The sequence below is a fragment of the Talpa occidentalis genome, unplaced genomic scaffold, assembly GCF_014898055.3.
Source record: "Talpa occidentalis isolate TD23 unplaced genomic scaffold, MPIMG_talOcc4v2.1 talOcc4.3, whole genome shotgun sequence".
Classification (NCBI taxonomy): Eukaryota; Metazoa; Chordata; class Mammalia; order Eulipotyphla; family Talpidae; genus Talpa; species Talpa occidentalis.
This window is the reverse complement of record NW_023603184.1, coordinates 4637352-4664779: the sequence shown is the minus strand read 5'-3', so window position 1 is coordinate 4664779 and position 27428 is coordinate 4637352. Positions and strand designations below refer to the sequence as shown.

The 27428-nt window shown below is 47.8% G+C and overlaps 1 protein-coding gene across 20 annotated transcripts in view; it reads left to right on the top strand.

Moving 5' to 3' along the window:
* MADD (MAP kinase activating death domain) overlaps positions 1–27428 on the top strand; it is a 38450-nt gene that overhangs the window by 4513 nt on the left and 6509 nt on the right. Inside the window, exons 4-29 of one of the 20 annotated variants that reach the window (XM_037522306.2) lie at positions 326–629; positions 1131–1262; positions 1702–1815; positions 2815–2895; positions 5693–5871; positions 6224–6459; positions 6668–6824; positions 7058–7161; positions 7243–7433; positions 7808–8052; positions 8301–8440; positions 9185–9286; positions 10809–10868; positions 11223–11325; positions 11668–11854; positions 11951–12101; positions 12410–12616; positions 15168–15268; positions 15835–15918; positions 16253–16411; positions 19018–19126; positions 19403–19465; positions 19698–19818; positions 19927–20032; positions 21220–21330; positions 22975–23082. In XM_037522306.2, coding sequence (XP_037378203.1) covers positions 326–629; positions 1131–1262; positions 1702–1815; positions 2815–2895; positions 5693–5871; positions 6224–6459; positions 6668–6824; positions 7058–7161; positions 7243–7433; positions 7808–8052; positions 8301–8440; positions 9185–9286; positions 10809–10868; positions 11223–11325; positions 11668–11854; positions 11951–12101; positions 12410–12616; positions 15168–15268; positions 15835–15918; positions 16253–16411; positions 19018–19126; positions 19403–19465; positions 19698–19818; positions 19927–20032; positions 21220–21330; positions 22975–23082 — 3655 coding nt within the window. The remainder of the gene's footprint in view (positions 1–325; positions 630–1130; positions 1263–1701; positions 1816–2814; positions 2896–5692; positions 5872–6223; positions 6460–6667; positions 6825–7057; positions 7162–7242; positions 7434–7807; positions 8053–8300; positions 8441–9184; positions 9287–10808; positions 10869–11222; positions 11326–11667; positions 11855–11950; positions 12102–12409; positions 12617–15167; positions 15269–15834; positions 15919–16252; positions 16412–19017; positions 19127–19402; positions 19466–19697; positions 19819–19926; positions 20033–21219; positions 21331–22974; positions 23083–27428) is intronic. The other 19 variants (XM_037522324.2, XM_037522323.2, XM_037522320.2 and 16 more) reach the window with 19 other exon arrangements.

The window sequence follows — 27428 nt, the reverse complement described above, 5'->3', positions numbered from 1 at the left end:
CCCCTAAAGCCTGAGGTCCTTCAGGCCTCCTGAAACGTGCCCATCCTTACGAAGCAGAAGACTGCTTCAGGGCTGGGCCCCTGCCGTCGCCGTACTGCGAGGAATGCTGAGGAATTTGATGTTTCACGGTGGGCAGGACGCTCAGTCCTCCCGTCTGTACATTTTTATGCGTGTTCCCACCCTGTGCGTACCCTCTGGTCCTTGCTGAGCTGAGAGGGGGAGTGTTTCCAGCTGGCCTCGCCGCGCCCTCTGCCGTGACATCAGGGTACAGTGGGAGACCAGCTCCTGCTCCTCACACGTCTGTTCTCTGCTGTCTGTTCTTCAGGGACACCATGTGGCGCATCTTTACCGGGTCGTTGCTGGTGGAGGAGAAGTCCAGCGCCCTCCTGCATGACCTTCGCGAGATCGAGGCCTGGATCTACCGGCTGCTGCGCTCCCCGGTGCCCGTCTCTGGGCAGAAGCGAGTAGACATTGAGGTCCTCCCCCAGGAACTCCAGCAAGCGCTGACCTTTGCTCTTCCAGACCCCTCTCGATTCACCCTAGTGGACTTCCCCCTGCACCTTCCCTTGGAACTTCTGGGTGTGGATGCCTGCCTTCAGGTGCTCACCTGCATCCTGCTAGAGCACAAGGTGAGAGGGCCAGTTTCCCAGTCCTTACACGGCAGAGGCTAGACCAGGAGTCCTTCGAGGACAGGCACTGTGTCTTTCTCATCTGTTTTTATCTCCGGAAAGTAACACAATGCCAGGCATACGGCAGCTGCTCGGTCGGTGTGGTTTGAATCAAGGTACTAGTCTCGTGTGGGATGCGTTCAGAGGACTGACCACTTCGTTGATTTTCCTGAACTTGGCTGGTCTTATTTTCTGGAAATATCAGCAGTTCTTGTCCAGTGAGTGGTTGGTCCTGGGATTGAGGGCACAAGATCTAGGATGGTAAGGGAGTGGCTCCAGGGAGCATTACTACAGTGCTTGGCTAGGGATGTGGCAGGCAGGGTGAGGCATGGGGCATTGATAATTGTGGAAACTGAGCTCCTGGAGTCCTTGGTGTGGTGAAAGAAATGAGATTGTTGTTTTGGAAGGTGTTTTCTCATGAACTACCCTTATTGAATGGTCCTTGGGGGTGACTCGTGGCAGGTGGTGCTGCAGTCCCGAGACTACAACGCACTCTCCATGTCTGTGATGGCCTTTGTGGCCATGATCTACCCCCTGGAGTACATGTTTCCTGTTATCCCACTGCTGCCCACCTGCATGGCATCAGCAGAACAGGTGAGTCTCATGGTGCCTTCTGGCTTTGTCACAGCTGTCTCCCAAGTCTGTCCAGCTCTGAGGGAGAAGACTCATTGCCCACAGAGTTGCAAATCATGTGAATGACCCTGCATCCCTTATCATAACTTATTTGTCTGAAAAATAAGACCTCATATGAACTGATCTGGTGGCAATACCTTTGCTGTTTATGGTCTTTATTTATCACAGTTAATATTAATGATTATAGTCTACTGACTACTCCATTACAGGTGATACATAATATACAGAAAATGTACGGTTACCTTTGTAAAATCTGAAAAATTCTGAATTTTGAAACACACCCACCCTCGAGAGTTTTGGAAAGGGATTGTGGAACTGACTCCTATCTCAAAAAAGCCTGACTCAGTAGGTGATCCCAATAGGTTTTGTTTTGGTCTTAACCTCTTTATCTCTTCCTCAGCTGCTGTTGGCTCCAACCCCATATATCATCGGGGTCCCTGCCAGCTTCTTCCTCTACAAACTGGACTTCAAAATGCCTGATGATGTGTGGCTAGTGGATCTGGACAGCAACAGGGTGAGTTTCTTGACTGAGGCATTACAGAGTCCAGAATAGGATTGTGTTTTGTTTTTCTAGATTACTCCCAAGAAGATCCTAAGTTGGTGGGTGGTTTCTGTTGTGAGACTCGTTGACACTTTCTTTTAAAATGCTACATTTGTTTTATTGGTTTAACAGACCCTGGGTTAAACTCAAAGAATTTCTGGGTTAAGTTTTGCCAGAATTAAGTGCTGCCCCCTACATCTTCCAGGAACAGGAGGGCAGTTGTGATTGTGGGGCCCTTACATGAGTTGTGGATCAGCTGATGGTTTTCCTGGACTGTGGTTTCTAGTAAGAAGCTGTCTTTTGGCGTAGACTGTAGAAAAATTTATTTTGACATCCTGCAGTGTGAGTACATTCAAACTTCAGTAGTAAGCCCTTCTGTGTGTTCATTATATAACATTAGAAAGTGCAAATAAGCATAAGAAAGAAGTCTAGGTATATATAAGAATTATTAGGGGTCTCCCTAGAGGTTAAGTCTCAGTGCTATCACTGCTAAGGCCTGAGTTCCATCCCTAGCCAGGGAGCTACCCAAATGGCACAGCAGACCTCTCCTGTCTCGCCCGCTGCTCCCCTCATCAGTGTGTTTCGGTCAATCCACCTGCTCTACTCCCCACTCTATCTCTGGTGGATCCTCTCACCCCTGCTTCTCTGGCCTACACCCCCAATTTTCTATGCAAAAAACAAAAACAATGTAAGGAAAAAAAGGAATTATTAAAAGGTAATTATAAAGAAGAAAATAAAAACTGTAATCCTATTACATGTTAAATCCAATAACATTTACCTGTATTTCCTAGGTGTGTATGTGTATCATACACATCTATATGTGAGCATCTTATAGATGTGTGTAACATATATATTCATATCTATGTAATAAATTGTATATATAGATTACTATTCATGCTACTTATCTTTGTGTATGAGAAACTCCTGAGCAACCAATTCTAACATCGTGCTTTTATCTTCTTTCTGATGCAGGTGATTGCCCCCACCAATGCGGAAGTGCTCCCTATCCTGCCGGAACCAGAATCCTTAGAGTTGAAAAAGCATTTAAAGCAGGTACATGAGATGCCTCCCTGGTGGTGCAAGAGGTTAAGTCTCAGCACTATGAAGTTATCCACAGCCACTGCAGCACGAGTTCGATCCCTGGCCAGGGAGGTGACCCACTGGTGCAGCAGACCTCTCTTGTCACGCCTACTGCTCCCCTCAGCCTGTTCTGTTCCCCATTCTGTCTCTGGTGAATCCTCTCACCCCCTGCCCCTCTGGCCTGCACCCCAGCTTTTGTATGCATAAATAAATAAAGTAAGTCTTTAAAAGAAAAAAAAGCAGGTACGTGAGGAGTGAAGACAGCAAGGGGAGCGGGACATGCGGAGGCCGCGTTAGTCAGACTGTTGTAAGAGCCAGTTTCCACTCAGACTTCAAGGGGAGCAGACTTTCTTAGCCTTAGGTGGACTTTTCTGGGTGGCAGGGTGACTGTCCAAAGAGACTTTTCAGATTCCTCCTGATTCATTGTATGCCTCCTCCTCCATAATGCTTAACCCTTTGCTTTCTGTTTCTTGTCACATCTGCCATTCTTTAAGGCCTTGTAGTGTTCACTCAGCCTTGTAGAGAGAGTTGTAGTTTGGACAGTCTGACTTCTTTTGTATTTTCTTCCTGGCTTGATCTCTAGGTCCCTATAGAATCCTTCCTTCAAAAACTCCTTTCTTTGAGTAATCCTTTATTTTATTTTATTATTTTTTTTAAAAGATTTATTTTGTTTAGTTATATAAGCACTGGGTACAGTCAGAAGCGTGGGAGGGTGAGAGAATTCACCAGAGCCAGAGCGGGGAGCAGAGCAGGCAGAAGGACCGAAGTACACTGCTGAGGGGAGCAGCGGGCGGCAGGAGAGGTCTGCGCGCCATGTGGGACCCTCCTCTGGTGGCCGGGGAGCAGCCGGGGATCGAACCGGCGCTGCAGAGGCTGCGGGCAGCTTCGCAACCCAGCGCTCAACCGCTGCGCCACCGGGGAGGCCTTTGAGTAATCCTTTAAATGCATTTTTCATTCATTGATTTTCTTCTTCTCCATGCTGAACACAGTACCTGAAGGTAAAATGAGACAAGGACCCATTCCTTCGCCCTGCTGTATGTGTCATGTAGACCCCAGTAGATAGTTGTGTAGTTCCCTTTAGGAATCCCTGCTCACATTTGAAGGGTCTTCAGAAAGCTCTGTGTTGTCTGAGCTCCTTAGCATTACCTCTAGATGCTGTCTGTTTGCATTTAAGTGGGTCATTTTGTACCATCCTTCTCACTTTCACTTGCTTCACTGCTGATGTAACACAATACCTTGTTACTGCAGAGTCTGATGAGGATTGCAAGTTCAGAAAGTCCTCTAGCTGTCTTTCCTTGCTTTATGACTAATGAGTTGGAGATATTGCTATATGGGATGACATTGAATTGTTTATGGAAGCTAAGATCCTTGGGCTCATTGATCCTGTATTCTTAACTCCTCCCACTCAAAGTGTGGTCCATGGACCAGTAGCATTAGCATTGCCAGGATTTGTGAAAAGTGCAGAATCACCCTATACATATTGATTGAGAATCTGCATTTTAACAGTCTCCTCAGTGGTGATTCCTGTGCTCATTAAACAGAAGAAGCACTACTAGTCTGGACTGGTCTTTTTCATTGCCCGTGGGCCCTCCTAGGGGCTGATTTAGATGGGAAGCACTGAGCTTGTGAGGCCCAGGGTTCCTGTGTCCTTCAGAGAAACCGTGCTTTTACGTGTCTTAGCTGTTTTAATTTCCACATAGATTTCAGTTGAGACATAAGATTTTATGGCTAAAATAAATTTGAAAATTATTGACCTGGACTTCAGATTTGATCAAGTTGCTTCGAGCAAGGTGTCTTTAGTGAAAGATTTATATAATTCAGATTGTTTTTCTAAAAGTTAAAATGGCGCCTCCCTGGTGGCACAAGGGGTTAAGTCTCAAAGCTATGAAGCTGTCAGCAGCCACTGCAGCACAAGTTTGATCCCTGACCAGGGAGCTGACCCACATGGCACAGCAGACCTCTCCTGTCTCGCCTGTTCTGCTCTCCCTCTGTCTCTGGTGAATCCTCTCACCCTTTCCCCTACCTCCCCGTACCTCTGGCCTACACCCCAGCTCTTGTATGCATAAATAAATAAAATAAATTAAAAACAAAAACAAAAACAAAACAACACCATAACTTCTTTTTAAAAAAAAAGTTAAAATGTTTGGATTCTAATGTTCGGAGTCTACCTGGTTGTGTAGATTTGCAATCTACATGCATGACTAACTAAATCAAATTGTTTTTATAGCTTCAACTGTACTTAAACTTTCCAACCCTTTTCAACATCCATAGTTACTGAACTTTGTAAACTGACACTGAAGCTTTATGGTGGTCTGTTGCACCAACACTCTAAACTTTTACAGTGTAATACATGTTATTTTTCAAAGGCAAAAAAAAAGGTTAATGTCTCAAGGTTATTGCCTGCTTGAGCAGCATTTGGTGGAGGATCTTTTATGTTCATTTGTAAAAAAAGGAAAAGTAAACCAGATTGCAAATCCTTGTTTTTTAAAAAGCTTAAATCATGTACCCAGTACTTGGTCCAAATTGTGTAGTGTTACGTTAAACTTAAATTGCATTCTGTCAACCAATATGCTTGTATTCTGGTAAGCATGGTTATGTTGAAATAAAATTTTTAAATGGAGGGGGGAGGAGAGATAAAATGAAAATTTCAAAGGCAAAAAGTAATTTTGGATTCTTATATCAAAGTTGACGGCTCTTCCCTAGGAGACAAGGCATCTCCCCTAGCTGTCAGGAGCCCTTCTCCCATGTGGGGTTTCTTGTTGTCCCCCAGGCCCTTGCCAGCATGAGTCTGAACACCCAGCCCATCCTCAACCTGGAGAAATTCCATGAGGGCCAGGAGATCCCCCTTCTCTTGGGGAGGCCTTCCAGTGACCTTCAGTCCACACCTTCCACCGAATTCAACCCGCTCATCTATGGCAATGATGTGGACTCTGTGGATGTTGCAACCAGGTAGGCCCAGCAGACCAGACACCGATAAGCTCTAGAGTCGGTCTCTGCCCCTCAGTGACCTTGGGCAGGCTACCTAACTGAGCCAGAGTGTCTTTGTATATAAAACATGTATGCTGCTTTATCTGTACAAATATGGCTGTTTTCCACCTTGGGAACAGCAAAGAGAAGAAATAGTTTACATTCTCAGACCTTGTAGGCCTTGAGTAAAGAAGGCGATGGCTGATTCTTTGCCTTTCCCCCAGTGCTGGGAGCCTGTTAAATGACGGGGGGTGGTCTGAGACCTTGGATCTCAGGGACCCTTACCCTGCAGGGTGTGGGACTTGGATCATCTCACCATCCCCTTCTTCCCCAGAGTGGCCATGGTCCGTTTCTTCAACTCCCCCAACGTGCTGCAGGGCTTTCAGATGCACACACGTACCCTGCGTCTCTTCCCGCGGCCGGTGGTAGCTTTTCAAGCTGGCTCCTTTCTAGCCTCACGTCCCCGGCAGACTCCTTTCGCTGAGAAGCTGGCCAGGACGCAGGCTGTGGAGTATTTTGGAGAGTGGATCCTTAACCCCACTAACTACGCCTTTCAGCGAATTCACAACAGTGAGTCCACCTGCCTCTGCCCTGCCCACCTTCTGCTGGTCCCTTCCCTTGCGGCCTCTGCCTTACTTTCCCTTTTGCGTCTTCCTTTCTAATCTTTGACCTGCCTCTCTCATTCCTGTTTTGCTCTAGAGTTTTTTCCTACCCTTCTCTTATGTTCTGTTCGCTTCTCCCCCTCGTTGCTAACGCCATGCTTTTTTTCATTGGATAGACATGTTCGATCCGGCCTTGATTGGCGATAAACCCAAGTGGTATGCGCATCAGCTGCAGCCCATCCACTACCGCGTCTATGACGGCAACTCCCAGCTGGCCGAGGCGCTGAGCGTGCCGCCCGAGCGCGACTCGGACTCGGACCCGACCGACGACAGGTGAGCAGCCCCAGGGCAGCAAAGCCCAGCGTACGCACCTCTCAGGATGCAGACGTCTGTCTCTGAAGCCTGGGATTATATCTAAGTTGATATTTTTTGCTAGCATCCTTATTTTATCTTATCCCCTACCCTGAATATAGAGTGCGCCCCTTTAATTTTTCCTAGTGCTGACTGCTGATTCTTTTCCCTGTCTTTCTGTTTCATACCTATTTTTAATGCTCTTTGCTCTGCAGTGGCAGTGATAGTATGGATTATGATGACTCAAGCTCTTCCTATTCTTCCCTTGGTGACTTTGTCAGTGAAATGATGAAGTGCGACATCAATGGTGATACTCCTAGTAAGTGTATTGGGGAAACGGGCAGCTCAGGGCAGAGCGGGGGTTCCAGGATGGTGTGGTCTGTACCTTGGTTTTTGGCAGATGTGGATCCCCTGACACATGCGGCACTGGGGGATGCGAGTGAGGTGGAGATTGACGAGCTGCAGAACCAGAAGGAAGCAGAGGAGCCGGGCCCGGACAGCGAGAACTCTCAGGAAAACCGCCCGCTGTGCTCTAGCTCCAGCACCACCGCCAGCAGCAGCTCCAGCACCATCATCCGTGGGGCCAGCTCCGTACGTGAGGATTTGGAGGGCTAGAGATGTGAGAACTGTCACTTGGGGTGGGGCCTCAGCTCTGCTAAGAAAGCTATGTTGAAGCTATTGATTTGCTTCTTGCTCCATGATCTCCCATCTTCCCTCCCTGAGTCCTATAGCTCAGAGCCTGTGAGATAGGATTTTGACACCAGAAGGAGATCTCTAGGCTTTGTCAGGGTTTAGCTAGACCCCTCTCCTTGCATAGTTGATAGGCACAGAACACGTGGGGGTCACCGCTATTCCCCTCACATTCCTGAGAATAGTAATCTGACAGGCCTGGCCCTGCCAAAGTGAGACTATGGGCCAGCGTCACTTGGCACCGGTGACCATCTTTTATCCCATGTGGCCCTCAGGAACCTTCTGACTCAGCAGAGATGGATGATAAAGCAGCAGCAGGCGGCTCCAAGCCCCTTCCCCCCGCACCTCCCAGCACCGGCAAATCAAGTGTGGACAGGCGTCCCGGAGAGGGGTCAGTGCGCCGGCGACCCTATGACAGTCCCAACTTCGAGCCCCAGTATGGCTCTCCCCCTGAGGAAGATGATGATGAGCAGGGGGAGAGTTACACTCCCCAATTCAGCCAACATGTCAATGGCAATCGGTGAGAGCCTGGGAATTCCTTCTAGACGGGTCACTGAAGGACCTCACCACAGTGAACCTGGGTGAGGGTTAATCGGAAGGTCCCAGAAGACTGAATGCTCTCGTGGTCCTGACACCCCAGGAGGGTGGCATTTTCATCCAGGCGTGTTGGAGTTGTGGGGAGGGGATGGTGACTACAGGGTGGTGTCAGCCACATGCCCAAGGGTAGGCACCCTGGCCTGGGCTCACAGATACCCCTGTGCATTTAAGGGCTCAGAAGCTGCTGCGGCCCAACAGCTTGAAACTGGCCAGCGACTCAGATGCAGAGTCAGACTCCCGAGCGAGCTCTCCCACCTCCACCGTCTCCAACAACAGCACCGAGGGCTTCGGGGGCATCGTGTCTTTTGCCAGTAAGTGCCTCTCTCATGCCTCTGTCCCACCTTCTCTCCAGGGGGCCTGGCCGGGGCAGATGCTGCTCCGAACTTCCCAGGTAGGACAGAGCTGGCATTATCTAGCCAGATCTGGCATTATCAAGTCCATTGTGAGTCGGTTGGGTGATAGTGAATAAGGACTTTCTAGGGGAGGTCAATAAAGGAGGAAGGAACAGGTTATACCTGGAAGCGTCTGTTTTAGGTAAGATCATCGGTCAACTTAAAAATAAACATTATATTAAAAATCATCTAATTGTATGTGTATTTTACGGAAATAGTCTGATCAGATTTGACTTGGTTTAATTTTTTTTGCCTGGGAAGAATTTTTCATGAAGATGCTGTGAGATCTGTGTGAGGGTGGCTTTTATGTGGGGAGACTACTTCCAGAAATGGGGGTAGTGTCAGCAATGGAAGGCAGACGAGGGGCTGGGGAGCCAACACAGGCCTTGATGACAAGTATGAGTTTTTCAGAAGCCAGAAAGGGACAGCACCTCCTTCAGCCCAGAAGCATGTAGCTGAGTTAGTAAGAGACTTGGCGATCACTGAGAGGAAGTAACCAGACAACATTATCCCTGGGTTTTGAGCCATCCTGGCAATGGCTATTGTTTGTCCTGAGTTAGGGCTGGTCCTACTAAGGTTGCTCAGAGCCACTGGGAATAGGTGTGTGGGGAGGCAGAGAGGATGTCTGCCTACCCTAACTCCTTGCTCCGCTCCTCTCGGTAGGCAGCCTATATCGGAACCACGGTACCAGCTTCAGTCTTTCAAACCTCACACTGCCCACCAAAGGCGCCCGCGAGAAGACCACGCCCTTCCCCAGTCTGAAAGGTGACACTGGCCCTCCTCTCACCACACCAGGGTCCTCTGGGAAGAACGTCAGGCCTGTGGGTGCTTGTCAGGAGCCCCCGTGTGATGGCTCCTTTGACCTGGCTGTTGCCCCTCACGTGGCTTCTCATGGCTTTCACCTCCACACATCATCGCCTCTTGCTGGTTTTCAGAAGGAAACTGTCTTTGTAGCTAGAGAGAAAAGCCCCATCACATCATTAGGATGGTGGCAACTGGGCGGTTGCTTCTCAGGGGAACTTGCCAGAGGAAGCTCGTTAACAAGGGAGCATCAGCTGCTGCCAGCCACGTGCCAGCTCCTGCGGCTGGAACTGCGGATGGCCTCCTTCCTGGGGCGCTGACCAGCCAGAGGGTCAGGCAGAGCCTGGCGGTCTTATCATCAGGCCTGTCACCTTGACTTCACATCAGCTTAGGGCCTGTGAGCAGGCCAGGTAGTATCGGTTGGCATCTAGGGTAGTCAAGACCTTAGTTGATTTACATTTATAATCTCTGACAGTTTGAGGGGCTCCTCTGAATTTACTGTGACTTTGGTCTGTTTTTTTTTTTTGGATAGCGTGCAGAAATATTTAATCATGACAGGAAGCACAGTGAGAAGCAGCTCCGTGTATTTTGTTTTATTTTATTTTTTTTTGCATAGAAGAACTGGGGTATAGGCCAGAGCGGTGGGGGGTGGTGAGAGGATTCACCAGAGACAGAGTGGGGAGCAGAACAGGCAGACGTACTGAAGTACACTGCTGAGGGGGGCAGTGGCGAGACAGGAGAGGTCTGCTTCACCATGTGGGTCAGCTCCCTGGCTGGGGATGGAACTCCGGCCATAGCAGTCACAGCGCTGAGACTTAACCTCTAGGCCGCTGGGGACCTCTCTTCCCAGTGATTTAACTCTCAGGAATCTAGGGAATGTTCTCTGGTGGGGATGGGAACATGAGTAGATGGATAGAAGGGCACCCTGGCTCCGGGGTAGGGAAGTGGCACAGATGCACACTGTGCTGGCAGGTTAGGCACAGATAGGCATGAGCGTCGCTGGCAGCCCTTGAGGGCACAGTGGAGAGGGAGTGCTGCTGCCACTCTCGCTGCATGCTGATGCTTCACTTCATCTGCCGCACTTAACCCCCACCCTTCTCCCATCCTCACACCCCCACTCCACTCCCACCACAGCATCTGCAAGACAATCTCTCCCCCTGCACACCCATAGACCCTCCGGACCCCACGTTAGGTGTTCCGTGAAGCCAGAGGTCCCTCTTCCCCGCATGTGCCTGTCGAGTACCAGAAGGCTCCCCGTGTCCCTTGCCCTGCCCCTGACTTTGAGACGCCACCGTCGTAAGGATGATCTTCCCTAAAGCCTTGGTTGTCTCCTGGTCACTTGACCAGCTCTGAGGTGCCTCAGAACCAAGGTTATGTGCACTAAGCTTTGGGAGAATGCTCAGATCATCTGGCTTACAGCTCCATTGAGGGGTACAGGGGTTGCGGTATCGTGGTGCACCTACTAATTGTGTATTTTGTGTCCCAGTATTTGGGCTAAATACTCTAATGGAGATTGTTACTGAAGCCGGCCCCGGGAGTGGTGAAGGTGGGTCTTGCCTGCGAGCTGTGCATGATCTTTTTCTCCTAGCATCTTCTGTGCCTGCCTGAGGCCATCCTCCTCATGGAGCCAGCTGCACCCCATGAGTGACCTGCCTTGCCCCGCCCCCGTGACGCCTGTGCTTGCTCTGGGGCGTTCTGCTGGTGCATGTGGAGTGGTCTGAGCCACCCTCCCCACTTCCTCCACATTGCCGTAGCTGATTTCTACTTGTGTGTGATGCCCCGGTGCCAGCCTTGCCCAGACCTTTGGGGCATGGGTGTGGAGCGTGGCTGCCCAGGGCTGCGCTCGCACGAGCCACCAGCTAGAGCAGTGCTGTCTCTCACTCCTCCTTCCCGGCTGTAGGAAACAGGAGGGCCCTGGTGGACCAGAAGTCTTCTGTCATCAAACACAGTCCAACGGTGAAGAGAGAGCCTCCGTCACCCCAGGGCCGGTCCAGCAATTCCAGGTAATAAATGGCGGAGCTGTTTGAACAGTTCTTGGAGAGGTGGTGATTTCTGTACCGACTTTAGTATGCTCAAGAAAGGAAGAGAAGCGCTCAGTTGGGTAGATGTAATTAATTCGTGCTTCCCATGCTGACTCAACCCCCAGGCGGCAGTAGTAGCTCACGGTGTTGAGGGTGACACGGCAGTGGAGGGCACTTGGCAAACCCGGCCATCTGGGGTGCCGGGGACTTGGGCATTTGGAGACCGGGCCTGGTGTTTGAGCCCTGGGGATGAACTAGTCTGGCAGAAGGGGGTTGCTCTGGGAAGGAGCCGGAGCCCACAGAAGCGGTGTGTGCACCCCGCAGTGAGAACCAGCAGTTCCTGAAGGACGTGGTACACAGTGTGCTGGACGGCCAGGGAGTTGGCTGGCTCAACATGAAAAAGGTGCGGCGGCTGCTGGAGAGCGAGCAGCTGCGGGTGTTTGTCCTGAGCAAGCTGAGCCGCACGGTGCAGTCTGAGGATGACGCACGGCAGGATGTCATCCCCGATGTGGTCAGTGTTGGGCTCGGGGGTTGGAATCAAGAGGGAAGAGGGATGCAGACACCGCAGGCATCTCTGCTGACTCTGGCCCCTGGGCTGTTGTCGCAGGAGATCAGCCGAAAGGTGTACAAAGGAATGTTGGACCTGCTCAAGTGCACCGTCCTCAGCCTGGAGCAGTCCTATGCCCGCGCGGGCCTGGGGGGCATGGCCAGCATCTTCGGGCTGCTGGAGATCGCACAGACCCACTACTATAGTAAAGGTAGGGGTTGTGTTGACCGCAGCCTGCCAGTCCCACTCTCCCACTTGTCCCCAAAAGAAAGGGAACTTGTCCCCGTGGCAAGCTTCCCAGCGCCACCTGCTTCCCGCCGGGTGTGGGGGTTTTATTTTCTAGGGTCTGTTCCTCTGTCGTGGGTATTTTTTCATCATAAAATATGAGATGTCAGCTTTTTCCTTGCACTTCTTCCATCCACCTCTTCCCCTATCCTTGCTTCTCCCTCCCTGCTCATTTCCTTCCCTTTCCCCACGCATTCTTCTTTCTGACCTCTTCCTATATGCAATCCTTCTCAGAACCAGACAAGCGGAGGAGAAGTCCAACAGAGAGCGTAAATACCCCCGTGGGCAAGGAGCCTGGCCTGGCTGGGCGGGGGGACCCGAAGGCCATGGCACAGCTGAGGGTTCCCCAGCTGGGACCTCGGGCACCAAGCGCTGCAGGAAGGGGCCTTAAGGAACTGGACACCAGAAGTTTAAAGGAAGAGAATTTTGTTGCTTCTATTGGTATGTATCCCCGTGTTTGGTAGGATGAAGGGGTTCTGGTTTCTTAAATATCTCTTCCTCCTTTCAATTCATCCAGAATCCTGCCTTTCTCTTCCCCATGCTTTGCTTTCTGGAGAGGGCAGTAGGTCTGTGTCCATTCGTAATGGCATTTCTTTCCACTTCTTCATCTCTTGGGCTGCATAGACCGCCCTCCCCTGCATCTCAGAGGAAGATGGAGCTTTGGCCTAGCTGGCCCAGAGAGGCGTTATTTACATCTGGAGGTTTTATTTACATCTGGATTTCTGACAGAGAGGCCGCATGAGCTCCTGGAAGCTATAAGGAAATTCTCCCCCATTCAGGCATCACACTGCCCTTGAATTTGCTCCTCTAGGGCGTGTCTAGCAATTGTATTTCCCTGAGTTCTGTACCTCAATACAGTTTTCTGAGTGAGCTTTCCTTTTACCCTTTCCTTCCTGGACTTAAGAGCTTGCTTGTGTTTGATGCTTCTCTGCTCCCACCCAGGCAGGGCCTCAGGGAGTTCTCTGCTGTCTCCTCTGTTTGGCTTGCTCCCTGCTTGACCATGCATCATCTAAGTTGTCTCTTTCTTGACTGGTTCTCAGCCCCTGGGTAATAGGCGTTTAGCTGCAGCCTCTGCCGTGACCATTAAACAATTGTCTTTGCTCCTGTAAGTGGTAATGAGGAGCCAGTTTCTTTTTTAGGGGAGCAGGGAGTCCTAGAGCTCATCAACTCTGCCTCTCTCCTGCCTGATGTGATGTACTATAAAGAGTAGTGACCTGCAAGCCTGGAGGTCTGGAGTGTTAGTCCCATGTGTGCCCCTGACTAAGAAGGGGATGTCGGGTAAATTATTTGCCCTCTCAGTGTCTCTGTCTCTTTATCTGGGAATGAGGACCTTGGGCTAGTCTCTAGTGTTCTCTCTCCTTTACCCCAACTATTCTGTTCTTGACCGTGTAATGTTTCCTCACCTCTACCAGAGGCTTTTTTCCAGATGATCCCTCAGGAGGGGTCTCTCGCTAGGGCAGGCACTAATTCTGAAGGTGAGTTGGTTTTGTGGGTAGTGATAAGCAGGGGTGCTGACTGCCTGCACGAGTAGCCTCTGTTCCATTCAGTGAATTGAACAGATTGACGCTCATGCTTCTGCAAGAGGCCCTCTGGCTGCTTGGACCCACCCTCTGTCTCACCAGACGCTGTGAAGGTGCCGTCACGTGCTCCTCTGGCAGAGGACGCCTGGTGCAGGGGAGTCTGCCTGGTCCTGAGTGACAGGGTCCTGAGCTCCAGCCTCTTTGGGATCGGTTTCCTTGCGCCAGGAGCTCGCTTCAGGGCGCTTCCAGCTCTAGCACTGTGGGGGTTCTGGAGTCTTTAGTTCATGAGCTGGGGGAAAGACATTGGCTCTCAGGAGAAGAGCCCACAATGAAGCTATCTTTTTAATCTCTTGGTTTGTAACCCTGTACCTGAGACGGAATCAACTCGGGTGGGTGGGTTTCCATTTCGTCTGCCTGACTGGTCTCTGACTCTCTCTGTCTTTCTCTCCTGCTTGCATTGCATCTGGGGTAGAATTGTGGAACAAGCACCAGGAAGTGAAAAGGCAAAAAGCTTTGGAAAAACAGAGTAAGGAACAAATGCCCCTTCCTGTTCCCACATCTCCCATACCTGCCAACTCCCCAGGCCCATTGGGGCAGGCTCACTTTGTCAGCCCCACCCCAAATTTGTTCTTGGGGGATATTTGGAATAAAAGCAGGTAGGTGGTCTGTGACTCACGGGTCTGTGGCTTGTAGGCTGCTTCATCCCCCCCTCATAGCAATCAGGCTGTAACCAGGGCGTCTACTGAGTAAAAACCCTTAGAACTTGGTCCCGTATTGCTTCAGCGATGGTGGGGAGAACGTTTGCTATTTTCAGTGCCCCTCATTGACTGATTCCTCCCGCACCGGTTAGGAGGCCTGTGGGCACAGTTGGCAGAGATGGTTGCTGTCCCTCTGTGTTGAGTCTGTAGCTGCCCAACTCTGGTGGCTGCCCTAGGCACGCTTTCTTGCTTTCTGTCATTCTGTCCTTCTGCCATACCATGGTGGGTGGGGGGGGGCAGTGAGGGTGGTTTTATCTCAAATGTAGGAGTCGTAGGGTGGGGGTAGGCAGTGTCCATTGAAACAACTGTGATTCTTCACTCACCGGGCCTGTCCTTTCCTTATTCCTCTCACACCTTTGTTTGGGAAGCACTGAGTAGCCTGGGGATCCTCAAATGGTGTCCGGCACCAGTGAGGCCCCGACTCTGAGTGCCGTGGAATGTGGTGTGGACAGTTGTTGGCAGAGCTTTTCTGTTTTAGGATGATGGGTAAGAATTTTCTCAGATTGAGAAGATGATTGCAGAACCCCTTGAGGCCAGGTCTTATCTGCCCTACTTGGTTCTTAAGGCAGCCCAGGCCTTCGTCCACGGGGCCGGTGCGTGGCAGTCTCTGGGAAGGTGCCTGGGACGTGCGGGGCAGGCCGTGCTGCCGTCCCACGCCCTTCACCAGTCTGCCCCAGCCTCTGTACTGAGTCACAGAAGTCTTCCCCTACTCAGGGCCTGAGGTAATCAAACCTGCCTTTGACCTTGGTGAGACGGAGGAGAAAAAGTCCCAGATCAGCGCAGACAGCGGTGTGAGCTTGACATCTGCTTCCCAGGTTTGTGACAAACTTGAGAAATGTGAGCATTAAATTTGCCATCTCAGATCACTTCTTTAAGTTCTCACAAACACACACACACACACAGAGAGAGAGAGAGAGAGAGAGAGAGAGAGAGAGAGAAATGAAACAACAATCTTAAAATAACATAGAATAGATATCTGAAGTGAGACTTTCAAGGATTGAGTGACTTGGAAAATGTTTATAAAGTTCTGTACAGTAAGACCCCAAAATTTATTTTTTACATGTATATGGAAAAGACTGAAAAGAAATGTACTAAAACCTTAATAGTAGTTAACGAGGTCATACGTTTATGACTTCTTTTTATTTCCTGTTCTTGCATATATTTCCTAAGGTGAGCATGTATTTCTTTAATGTTTATATTTTTATTATAGAAGTTATATATATTGTATATTCGTGGAAAAACCAAATTTCTCATGACCTTCTAGGGGTAATAATAGAAGGGTGGGGGTGGGGAGGAGGAAGAAGATAAGTCTTTCTTAGGAAAATTGAGACTAGACTGGAAACCTTCTGTGATGAGTCTGCGTCCCTGTGTCTTGTTTCAGAGGACCGATCTCGACTCTGTCATCGGCGTGAGTCCAGCTGTCATGATCCGAAGCTCAAGTCAGGATTCTGAAGTTAGCACCGTGGTAGGGGAACACCACACTGGCATCTTGGTGGGTGGGGTGTGAATCCCCCTTTGGAAAAGGAGGCTCCTTTATCCTTTGGAGGCTGCTCTTAGTCTCAGGTCAGCCTGGTTCTCAAGGTGGAGATGTTTACCTGTCCTGGGTCTGTGTATGCAGGATCAGACCCTGAGATTTCACCCAGGGCTTCTCCCCTTCTTGTAAAGAAGGTTCTTCCAGAGGGACACCAACACAGCTTTGAGATTCAGGACTTATTTATGCAACAGAGAGCTCTAACAGCTCTCTGGCATATCTAGGACCCTTCCCAGGGAATATCCTTACTACCTTTTTTCCTTTTCAGGTGAGTAATAGTTCCGGGGAGACCCTTGGAGCAGACAGTGACCTGAGCAGCAACGCAGGTGATGGGCCAGGCGGCGAGGGCGGTACCCACTTGGCAAGCTCTCGGGGCACTTTGTCCGACAGTGAAATTGAGACTAACTCTGCTACCAGTGCCATCTTTGTAAGTTTTGTTTACGAACAAATGGATAGCATCTCTCAATGGAAGGAAGGGGGCTTAGAAAAGAAAGGTTAGGAGGCAGTGGAAGGAAAAGTGGAAGTAAGGTATGGTGGTCCTACATGGGGCTTTAAATGTTCATAGCTTTTTTCAGAGTCTCTCTCTCTTTTTTTTAAAGATTTATTTATTTATGCATACAAGAGCTGGGTGCAGGCCAGAGGTGAGAGGGGTGAGCGGATTCACCAGAGACAGAATGGAGAACAGAACAAGCCAATCTACTGAAATACACTGCTGAGGGGAGTAGCAGGCGAGACAGGAGGGGACTGCTGCGCCATGTGGTTCACCTCCGTGGCCGGGGATCGAACTCGTGCTGCAGTGGCTACGGATAGCTTCATAGTGCTGACACTTAACCTCTTGCACCACCAGGGAGGCTCCTTGTTTCAGAGTCTCTTGACTCCATGACCCAGGGCTTTTAGAACCCTCTCCTGAATCATTGATGAATTATGCTTCCCACACGTTCAGTAAGGGCTTTGAATCCTATGTAGCAGCAACCCCCGTGTTAAAATGAGACACAGGGTACCTCCGTGGCAATATCAGGGCCATCGCAGCCATCATTGCAGTTTACCTAATTCTGTGGACTTTCAGGTTCAGTTTTTTTTCTCATCCCTGCTCTTTATATGTTGCGTCTTAAAATAACATTTCTTTTTTGTATATTCCTGATGTTATTTGAAGTTTTCATTCATTACTAAGCAGCAATTATGTGAGTTACTAAGTGACAGATTCTATACTAAAGAAACAGGGGTAAATAAGGCATGGTTCCCAGGTCAGGAAGTTTGATTTTGGGTGTTGCTGTGGCTAATCTCTTCTGACAGGTGAGGGGAGCAGAGCCTTGGGAAAAAAAAGAACTTGCCTTGCTTCACACAATAAGTCAACGATCAGTTGGAATTAAGTTAATTCTTTTTATTTCATGCCTTTGACATTTTATCAATAGTATAGACATACTTCTAAGGCTGTCAGCTCTCTGGGCTTTTGCCACTTCATTGGAGCTGAGAAAGATGTTCTTTACAGGAGCCCATAGGTCCTTATCTTTGGTCTGAAAGAAGAATGGAAGATAAAATTTAAATGAGCTGCATTATTTAACCTTGGTGATCATTCCCATCCCAGGGTCTTCTGTTTATGTGTTTCTAATAGAGCAAGTGACATCCCAGAATTAAGATAGGGAACAAGATCAAGCAGAGCCATTCCAGTTAGTGAGCTTTAACTCCCAGCGTCTAAACAGACCATTTTATTTATTTATTATTTTTTAAGATAGATTTATTTATGCATACAAGAACTGGAATACAGGCCAGAGGTGGAGGGGCGGGTTGAGAGGATTCACCAGAGACAGAGCAGGGAACAGAACAGGCAGAGCAACTGAAATACACTGCTGAGGGGAGCAGCAGGCAAGTCAGGAGAGGTCTGCTATGCCATGTGGGTAGCTCCCTGGTCAGGGATTGAACTCGCACTGCAGTGGCTGCGGACAGCCCCATAGGTTGCTTCCCAACCACTTGCGCCACCAGGGAGGCCCCTAAACAGACAATTTTAACGAGTCTTTGCACCTCTTATTCTGAGGTCAGGACACACGGGAGCAGCATTCTTGCAGGAAGCCACTCAGCCAGGCACAACCTTTCATGCCACCTTCCTGGGACACATCTTACTTGTCCCATGCCAGTGGATAAGGGTTCTTTGCACAGTTGAGCTGCCAAGAGCAGTTACCTAAATTTCTTGGCTCAGAAGAGCCTAATTTAGAAACAAGTGACATTAAGTCGGTGTGCTTCATTGAGCAAAAATATTGAGGGTGAACCAGGAGATTGGCATTTAGACACACTAGTAGTTAGTATTTGCCTGATAACCTTTATCAGTTGCTTCTCTGATTATGCTGTTCCAGGGGTTGTGAAATGGGTATAAAACCTACCTCTTACCTAGTTGAAAATCTAAAATTAAAAAAAAGAAAAGAACAGAATGTCCAATGTTGCAGAATTAGTGCTATTTCTAAGGGGCAGGTATTTCTAAGAAATGATGGGAAAGAGGAAATTAACATTTGTCCAGCACTAACCATGTGCCAGGCATTGTTGAGTGCTCTATGTGTATTTTCTAATTTAATCCTTGTAACAGTCCTCTGAGGGTGGCCCTAACCTTCCTTTTACCATAGGGGAAAGTGAGACTCAGAGAAGCAAAGCTTCATGCCTAAGATTGCACGGCTAGTAAGAGGAGGCAGCTGACCCTTGGGCAATCTGCCTTCAAGCCCAGCGTTCCCTCTGCTGTGTCACGCTGCGGCAGGGAAGTGGCCTGATTTTTTTTTTTCTGAACAGAGTCTTAATAGAGACAAATGAAGTAAAGATAAGTCAAAGTGGACACTTGACTTATGACTTAGAAAGTGATAACAGAAAGCAGGACTATCAGATTGGCTTCTGGTCAAATCCTTGAGGCAAGCAGAGTAGCAAAAGCAGGGCTACTGGGGTATAGGTTGCAAGTAGATGGAAATGGGTGTGTGAGCCTCTAAATGAGCTGCTTGGTTTATTTTGCTCCTACTTGTTGGCACCTCGGGGAACTGACCTATCACTTCTCTGTAGGGTAAAGCCCATAGCTTGAAGCCAAGCGTCAAGGAGAAGCTGGTGAGCAGCCCAGTTCGCTCTTCCGAAGATGTAAGCCAGCGAGTCTATCTCTATGAGGGACTCCTAGGTGAGAAACAGACTGGGAAGGCCCTTGCACTGGAAGAAAGCTGTGCTCAGCCGGGCACCAGGTAGCACTGGACAGCCGCTGCTTGGTTCCGCAGCTCTCAGTGCTGCTGTTCAAGGGTATTTTTGTATCTGAAGCAGGCGACTTACCGGGTCTGGGGAAAGCAGTGGGTGAGGACTAGAGAGAGCCAAATTTTGGTCTTAATCAACAGCCTCTGCTTTCTGTCTTCCTTTCTTCCCTTTCTTGCTACCGTGGTCCTTCCTGCTCACAAATTGGCAGGAAGGGACAAAGGATCGATGTGGGACCAGTTAGAGGATGCTGCTATGGAGACCTTTTCTATAAGTAACCACCTTTCTTTGCGTGCTGTGTTCGTCCTGCCATCTCGGGAGGGACTGGGCCTCACTAGAGGCAGCTGGGGCTGGTGGCAGGAACGTTAGGTCTGGGTGGGGAGACCGGTTTCCTTTGCTGTGGCATTTGTAATGACTCCCTTTTATTTGGTGGTTTACTCTTTCTTTTGGTTTTGTAGCTTTATTCCTTATATGTTAAACCCCTAAAACACCTCTGTTGTACACAGGCAAAGAGCGTTCTACTTTATGGGACCAAATGCAGTTCTGGGAGGATGCGTTCTTAGATGCTGTGATGTTGGAGAGAGAGGGCATGGGCATGGACCAGGGGCCCCAGGAAATGATTGACAGGTAGGAGGGAGGCTTAGGGAGCCCAGGGAAAGTGCCGATTCAGCCTCCGCCTGGCTGGCCCTGGGAGCTGCCACCCTGGGGCTGACTTGTCCCTGGCTTCCTGCTCAGATACCTGTCCTTGGGGGAACATGACCGGAAGCGCCTGGAGGATGATGAAGATCGCTTGCTGGCCACGCTTTTGCACAACCTCATCTCCTACATGCTGCTGATGAAGGTAGAGTCGATTTTGCTCACGCCCAGCCACTGCGATGATGGCCGGGCAAAGCTCATCCCTTTGTTCTGGGGCAGCTGGAAAGCTGTTAGGGCAGCTCACTAGTTCTCTCTTCCTGAGTGACAGGCTGAGGCCTCTCTGCAGTGCAACATGATCCACTTATCTGAAACTTCCAGGGGGCTGTGCTAAGGGATGCTGTAAAAGTGACTGAAATTCCATACCAGTTGTTTATTTTGAGGTTTTTAAAAATCAATTTATTTTTATCCAAGGTGACATTGGGGTACCCCCATCAGGTATCACCACCATAGTCCATCCACCACCATACTCCATTTTATTTGGAGTTCTAATTGCACTGCCTATGCTGAATAGTTTCAGGATGGCAGTAGAGCTTCCCACAGAAAACAGCAGAAAAAAATTTTTTTTCTGAGTAGTAGGTTCTCAAACCTCAGAAAGAATACACAGAATTCACTTCTCTGCACTAGCCCTTTATCAGAGAATTTTCTATACATGTAAAAGAGCTTTCCATTAAAATAATAATGGAAGGCTCTAGCTTAACTTGGTTGTACTTGGTTTTTATAGCTGTGGGTGAAGTACGTTACCCAACAAGAGTCCTGCTCAGAAAGGGAGGCTAAGTTTGGGGTTGGTGGGGAGAAGAGAAGAGAAGAGAAGAGAGTGAGGCCCTGTGTTTCCCGCCTGCTCTCCAGCCTCTCTGAATGTAAAGGCATGATTGGACCAAAGGCAGAGAGTGCCCTGCGGGCCCACTTGGTCTGTCTCCTTTTCTGCTGTAAGCCTCGTTCTTCTCTGTTGAGCAGAAGAACCAGGGACACCAGGGGTACCAGGTAGCTCAGGTTGGGAAAGTGTCTCAGCTGCACCTAGTCCGGAATGTCGCTACTCTGAGTCATTGATTCTGAATGACACATTGAGGTGTTTTCAGGGCCCCTTTGAGGGTAACTCCCTTGGTATTGTCGGGGGTAGGGAGGACGTGTCCCCTGAGCACCAGTGCGCTTGAGACAGACCTGCTCTCAGAGCCACTTTCTGCGAGGCAGAGCCCACTGGCAGGACTCACAGTTGGATGTTCCTCTCACGCTCCAATCCCACGTCTCAGATAGCAGGAGGCTGACTTGTGCCTTCCCTCTACCTCGGTGAGGGGACAGCAGCTCCCTGGTTAAGACCCTGTCTGGGCTCTCCAGGTAAACAAGAACGACATCCGGAAGAAGGTGAGGCGCCTGATGGGGAAGTCGCACATCGGGCTCATGTACAGCCAGCAAATCAATGAAGTGCTCGATCAGCTGGCGGACCTGGTAAGCCCACTGGATCGTGCCTTTGGCTACCCTTCCCCCATCCTTTTCAGTCACTCTGCCTCAGGCCTTGAGGCCTAATGCACAGGCTTCCCCACGGGTCATTTCTTGGCTTATATGTTTTCACAACAAGGTGTTAACCCTCCGTTCAGCGATGGCGGCCTCTGCGCTAAGTCAGTCTGTGGGCTCCTGAGGATGCACAGAAGACTGTTTTCATCAAAATACTGAAATGTTTGACCTTTTCTCTGGGCTGACATTGGCGCTGCTGGTGCGAGTGGGTTGGAGTGAAACCACCGGCACTTCAACACAGTGAAGGCAGCACCCCAAACCTTCCTCCGCTGCCATCCTCATCTCTGCACACTCACAGTTTAAAAAAAAAAAAAACAAAAAACAAGCCACTTTCACTTGTGAATGTCCTTGATGAAGCCTTTGAAATCTTAATTTTATAAAATATCAATCAATGATTAGACATCTTTTTTACATTCTGTGTGACATAATGAAAACTACTTAGCATGTCTACTGCAAACCAAAACATGGTTGTTTCACGGAAAAATGGTTGCGACAGTTTGACTAGCAAGGTGAACTGACAGCTTTGCTTATGGGCCTTCATTTTTACTGAGAAGAATGATTAACAAATTACGGTTAATTCTGAGCAGGTCTTTGGTAGACATTTGTCTAAATAAAATAAGCCCGTTTGCCAGTGATGAGATTCAAGCTTTTACATGAAAGTGGGAACTTTGGAAAGCCTTTGAACTGGAAGCTTCCTAGTGTTAAGACTTCTCTAATGAGATCCATGGTGATGAGATCAGTGAATGTGATTTTTTGATGGTGTGAGATGAAATGTGTCAACATTTGGGAGAGCTGTACTACTACGTCAGCCAGTATTTCCCAGATGACCAATGTGTGAGTTGAAAAGTTTACTCAAGTATGAGAAAAAAGATCCACTCAAAATGTAAGGCAGACAAATGGGCCTTAATGCAGAGCACAAAATGTTAATGATGTTTGCAGATTCCACATTGCAACTAACTTGAAGAAACTGCTGCTTCTAGAGTTTTAGTACAATATGAAAAGGAGAATATGCCTCATTTTCTGGAAAGGCTATTAAAATACTCCTCCCCTTTCCAAATACATATCTGGGAGGCCAGATTCTATTTATACACCTCAGTCAAAGCAACATATCACAGCAGATCGACTGCAGAGGCAGATATGAGAATTCAGCTATTTTTTTTAAATCAAGTCAGACATTAAAGGATGCCACTCTTTTTCTTTTAGGAAATACGATTATTTGATCAAAAATATGTTATTGATAGTATCATGTGATTGACTTATTAATGAATTATTAATTTTAAAATTACTTTGAAATAATACTTTCAAAAGAAAACAATTCTCTGTTTTAATTCATAGAATGTAAATATCTATACATTTTAACCCACGTAGATATGAACTTCCTGGCATTGTCAGTAATTTTTAAGAGGTTACAGGAGTCCTGAGAACAAAAATTGTGAGAACACATACCTGGACCAGCGACCAGTAGATGATCCTCTCAAGGGAACTGATAGGAATTTATTGCTGTCTAGGGGGTTCTTGGCCCAGAGTGCTCTGGGGGACGGGTGTGTGTATGTCCCTCAAAGACTTCTCTTTCTTCAGAATGGGCGAGACCTCTCTATCCGTTCCAGTGGCAGCCGGCACATGAAGAAGCAGACTTTTGTGGTGCATGCCGGGACAGACACAAACGGCGACATCTTTTTCATGGAGGTAGGTACCAGCTGATGCAAGGAGCCCAGAGGAACAGTTGAGAGTTGTAAGAGACTCCTAGAACTGATGCCAGAATATTTTTCCCCTTTATCTCATTCATCTTTATGATCCAGTTATGATTAAATCATCAGTCTCTTATACAAATAAGAGACTATAACAGATGGTTTCCCATCATTTTTTCTATGTATGTTGAATAGACGATACAGTCATAATGTCCTTAAGTAGACTTTCAAGGTCACACCCTCATTCTTTGCCCTATCACTCAATTTCCCATCCACTTCATCCCTTCCACCTGTAGATAATCACTTTTATTGGTTTCTTTTGTTCTTCCAGTGGTTTTTAAAATACAAACAACAAAACTTGAATATAAATTCTTATTTTTCTCCTTATAGAAATGTAGCACATCTTATCCACTGCTCTGTATCTTGTTTTTTTTTTCCATTAAACATATCCTGGAGATCTTCTGTATCAGTTCAGAAAGAACTTTCTTGTTCTTTTTACTACTGCAGAGTGTCTCACCACCATAATTATTTAACTAATCAGTGTTTATTTAACTAATCTTGGATTTCTTCCATATTTTTGCTGTCGCATGTAGTGCCACTATGAATGAGGCTTCGTTGTGTACATGTGTAGGTATATCTATGAATTCCCAGAAGTGGAATTGCTGGTTCAAGAGGGAAATGCATTTGTAACTTAGCTTGATGTGACTCTGCAGTTCTCTTAAAATAGTCTTCCTCCCACTTTGCCATTTATTCTTTTGAGGAAATTTAGCCTATGGATTAACTCATGTTCTAGATTTTCTGCTGATTGCATCTCTTCTGCTGATTGCATCTCTATCACTTGTAATTCTCAGAAACTAGTAATTCAGTCTGGAAGTTTGATCGGTTTCAGATTCAGTATTTTTAAAAAATTTTTTTTGAAAGATTTATTTTTTATTTATTTATACATACAAGAGCTGGGGTATAGGCCAAAGGTGTGGGAGGTGGTGAGAAGATTCATCAGAGATAGAGTGGGGAGCAAAAGAGGTGGATCTACTGAAATACACTGCTGAGGGGAGCAGTGGGTGAGACATGGAGAGGTCTGCTGAGTCATGTGGATAGCTCCCTGGCCGAGGATTGAACTTGTGCTGCAGTGGTTGCCAACAGCTTCGTAGTGCTGAGACTTAATTCCTTGCACCACCAGAGAGGCCCCTCAGATTCAGTATTTTGGCAAGAATACTTCCTAGATAGTGCTGTGGATTTCCTGTTGTGTCTGTCCTCATGGTCAGGGGGTTCAGAAGCGGGAGCCTGATCTGTCCACTGTAAAGTTCCTCATCGGTGTGCTGCTGCATTTGTTATTTTTTGCCATGCAGAATTGTTTCACTTTTATGTCGTTGAATTAATCAGCTTTATGTGTTATGTAGTTGAATTTATGGCTTTTGGATTTGCAGTTATAGTTATCAATAGAAAAACCCTTCCCCGGGATTGTAAAGGAAATTGGCCATGTTTTCTTCATCTCTGTGTTTTTAATTCTAAAATGGACCTCCTGGGGGTGGGAATTGTATGGGGATCATAACCAAAATGAAACTGCATACACAATGCAAAAATGAAAAATGATGTAAGAATATATAAAATAAATTAATTTATTAAAAAAGTAAATAAAATGAACCTCCTCTAAGTAATTGTAGGAGCCAAATACAACTCCTATATACAGTAGCAAAAATAATTATTACAACTTTGGTTTAGTTGAGTTTGGTTTTTACATTCACAGCTTCTTGAACAGGTGGTTTATCAAACGGGCATGAGGTTCTGCTCTGAAGCAGAAATGTACATGCTAACGTCACCTTGAAGCTTTAGAATTTGGCTGGACATCTCAGAGCTGAGAGTAACTAGGACATCTGCAGTGAGGTGGCAGTGATTCTTGTTCTGTCCTTTTCCTTTAAAAAAAAAATCTGTCTCTCCAGAAGATTCCTTAAAAGAAAGGACTCACCCTCACCCCTGTGAGGGGGTGCCTCATTGAAGGTGTTGGAATACAGGAGGGCTCCATCGCCTCCTAGCTGCCCCTCCTTTGAGATGCTGCTGTCCCCAACAGTAAGTGCCAGCTACTGGGAGGTTAACTGATGCATCTTTTTCAGAGTGCAGTCTCCTTGCTGGACTGCAATTGGCAAAGACTTTAAAATTATCTTTATTGCTGTTTGTTGTCATTACAAAAGTACAATATGCATGGGCCTCCCCGGTGGCGCAGCGGTTGAGCGCTGGGTTGCGAAGCTGCCCGCAGCCTCTGCAGCGCCGGTTCGATCCCCGGCTGCTCCCCGGCCACCGGAGGAGGGTCCCACATGGCGCGCAGACCTCTCCTGCCGCCCGCTGCTCCCCTCAGCAGTGTGCTTCGGTCCTTCTGCCTGCTCTGCTCCCCGCTCTGGCTCTGGTGAATCCTCTCACCCTCCCGCACTTCTGACTGTACCCAGTGCCTGTATAAATTAAAAAAAAAAAAAAAAATTAAAAAAAAAAAGTACAATATGCAGTACAAATTGCAGACCATATAGAAATAAAGTAAAAAGTGAAAGATTCCCTTCACTTTCTTCCAGTGCCATGTCTCAGAGGTAAGCGCTGTTAAAGAGTTGGTGTGACTCCTTTCAGATTTTAAAAAATGCATATTTGTATAAATGCAACTTAAGGGAATTTTGTCTTAGGTTGAGAAAAAGTGATATCAAACTGCAAATATTATTATATAATTTTTTCCCCGCTTAATGTATCGCAGATGTCTTTCCGTAGCCACAAATTATATATAAATGACTCTATTTTTGAAATGAATGCTCAGCTATTGGGTGTTACAAGGATGTGACATTTATCTTACCGCTGCCTCCCACTGTTTTGTTTCATTAAGCAATGTTTCGTTGACTATCCTTGAACAAATCTTTTTACACTCACATGAGAATTTCTGTAGAATAGATTGTTAGCATAAAATTTCTGAATGAAGCTTATAATGCATTTAAAATTTTGATAGATTCTGCCAAATTGCCATCCCCAGAACTATATCAGTTTATGGCCCCCTCAATGCTCAAGGCAGGGGTTACACATTATCCTCATCCTCCTTCTGGCCTAGAAGTCACCTGCTCTCCCAAATACCTGCCCCCTCCTTTACACAGTGCGCTTACAGGATTATAAAAGGGGAGTCGCATTTTCCATTTTCCACGTGACGAGAACCGCAGGCTAAACCCAGCTTCCAGTTCCTTCTCTGCTGCTTTGTTCTTTCTCTTCATAAAACTTTCAGAACTCTAGCAGGCTCTTAGGTGGTCAGTCTGGTCTGTTCCTTATTTATCCACCTAGTATTTATGAAGCACATGTTACATACTAGGTGCTCTGCTGAGAGTGGGGTCACAGCAGAGAAGAAGGGGTATATGGTATCCAGGGCCCTTACAGGGTTGACAAGTTCATGGGGAAGTAGATAACTGAACAAACTGGGTCGTGAAGTGTGATGCACGAGAGGATGTCCGGGAGGCAGGTATTAGGGGAACACACTAGTGAGGGGCTCAGAGCCATGGGCGACAACTCAAAAGTGACCTTTGCGCTTAGGCTTGAAGGGAAAACGGGAGTTAATGACCAGAGTGGAGGAGGGGAAGAGGGTTCGGGGTTATTTGTGGTAGGGAGTGTGGGACTCAACGTGCGTTAGAGGCCAGAGGAGCCTCCTTCAGGCTCAGGAGGTAGGTGGGTAGCGATGCCACTTGCTCAGGGGGTGGAGGAGAAGTTTGCCCAGGGGGAGATCACGTTCAGATTTGCACATGAGAGGTTTGAGGTGCTACCTATGAGACATCCAGATAGAGAGAGATTCTGGAACTCAGGAAGACAGGTCTCCCTTGGAGAAAGATTTGAGGATTGTCAACATAGTCGTGATAACTATTACTCTATGTCTTGTATTGTTGAAATGCTAGCAGCTGACTCTAGGGTGTTTTCTTATGCATCTGACTTTGCTCTGAGTATTTTACGTCCACTAACATGTTTTGTCTTCGCCTCCTCTCCATGAGGTTGTTCCTGTCCTCATCTTGCACGTAAGGAAATGTAGATGCAGGTTAACTCACTTAAGGTGACCCGGCCTAGTAAGGGCCCAGCTCTCATCTAAACCAGGGCGGCGTTGAGCCTGGCCCTGTGCTCTTAGCCCCTGTGCTGTTGACAGTGTCCTCGTAGTTGGACAGACGGGACAGACGGGGGGCAAGCGGGAGAAGAGGAGGGGGACTTTGCCTTCTAAGTTCTATCTCCTATATTGTATAATCCTTTCGCAGTAGCACCTGCCACGTGTCACTTGCGTAATTAATTATTTTTTAAGATTTACACAGATTTAGGGCCAAGCCAGGGTTAGAAAATGCTGTGGTT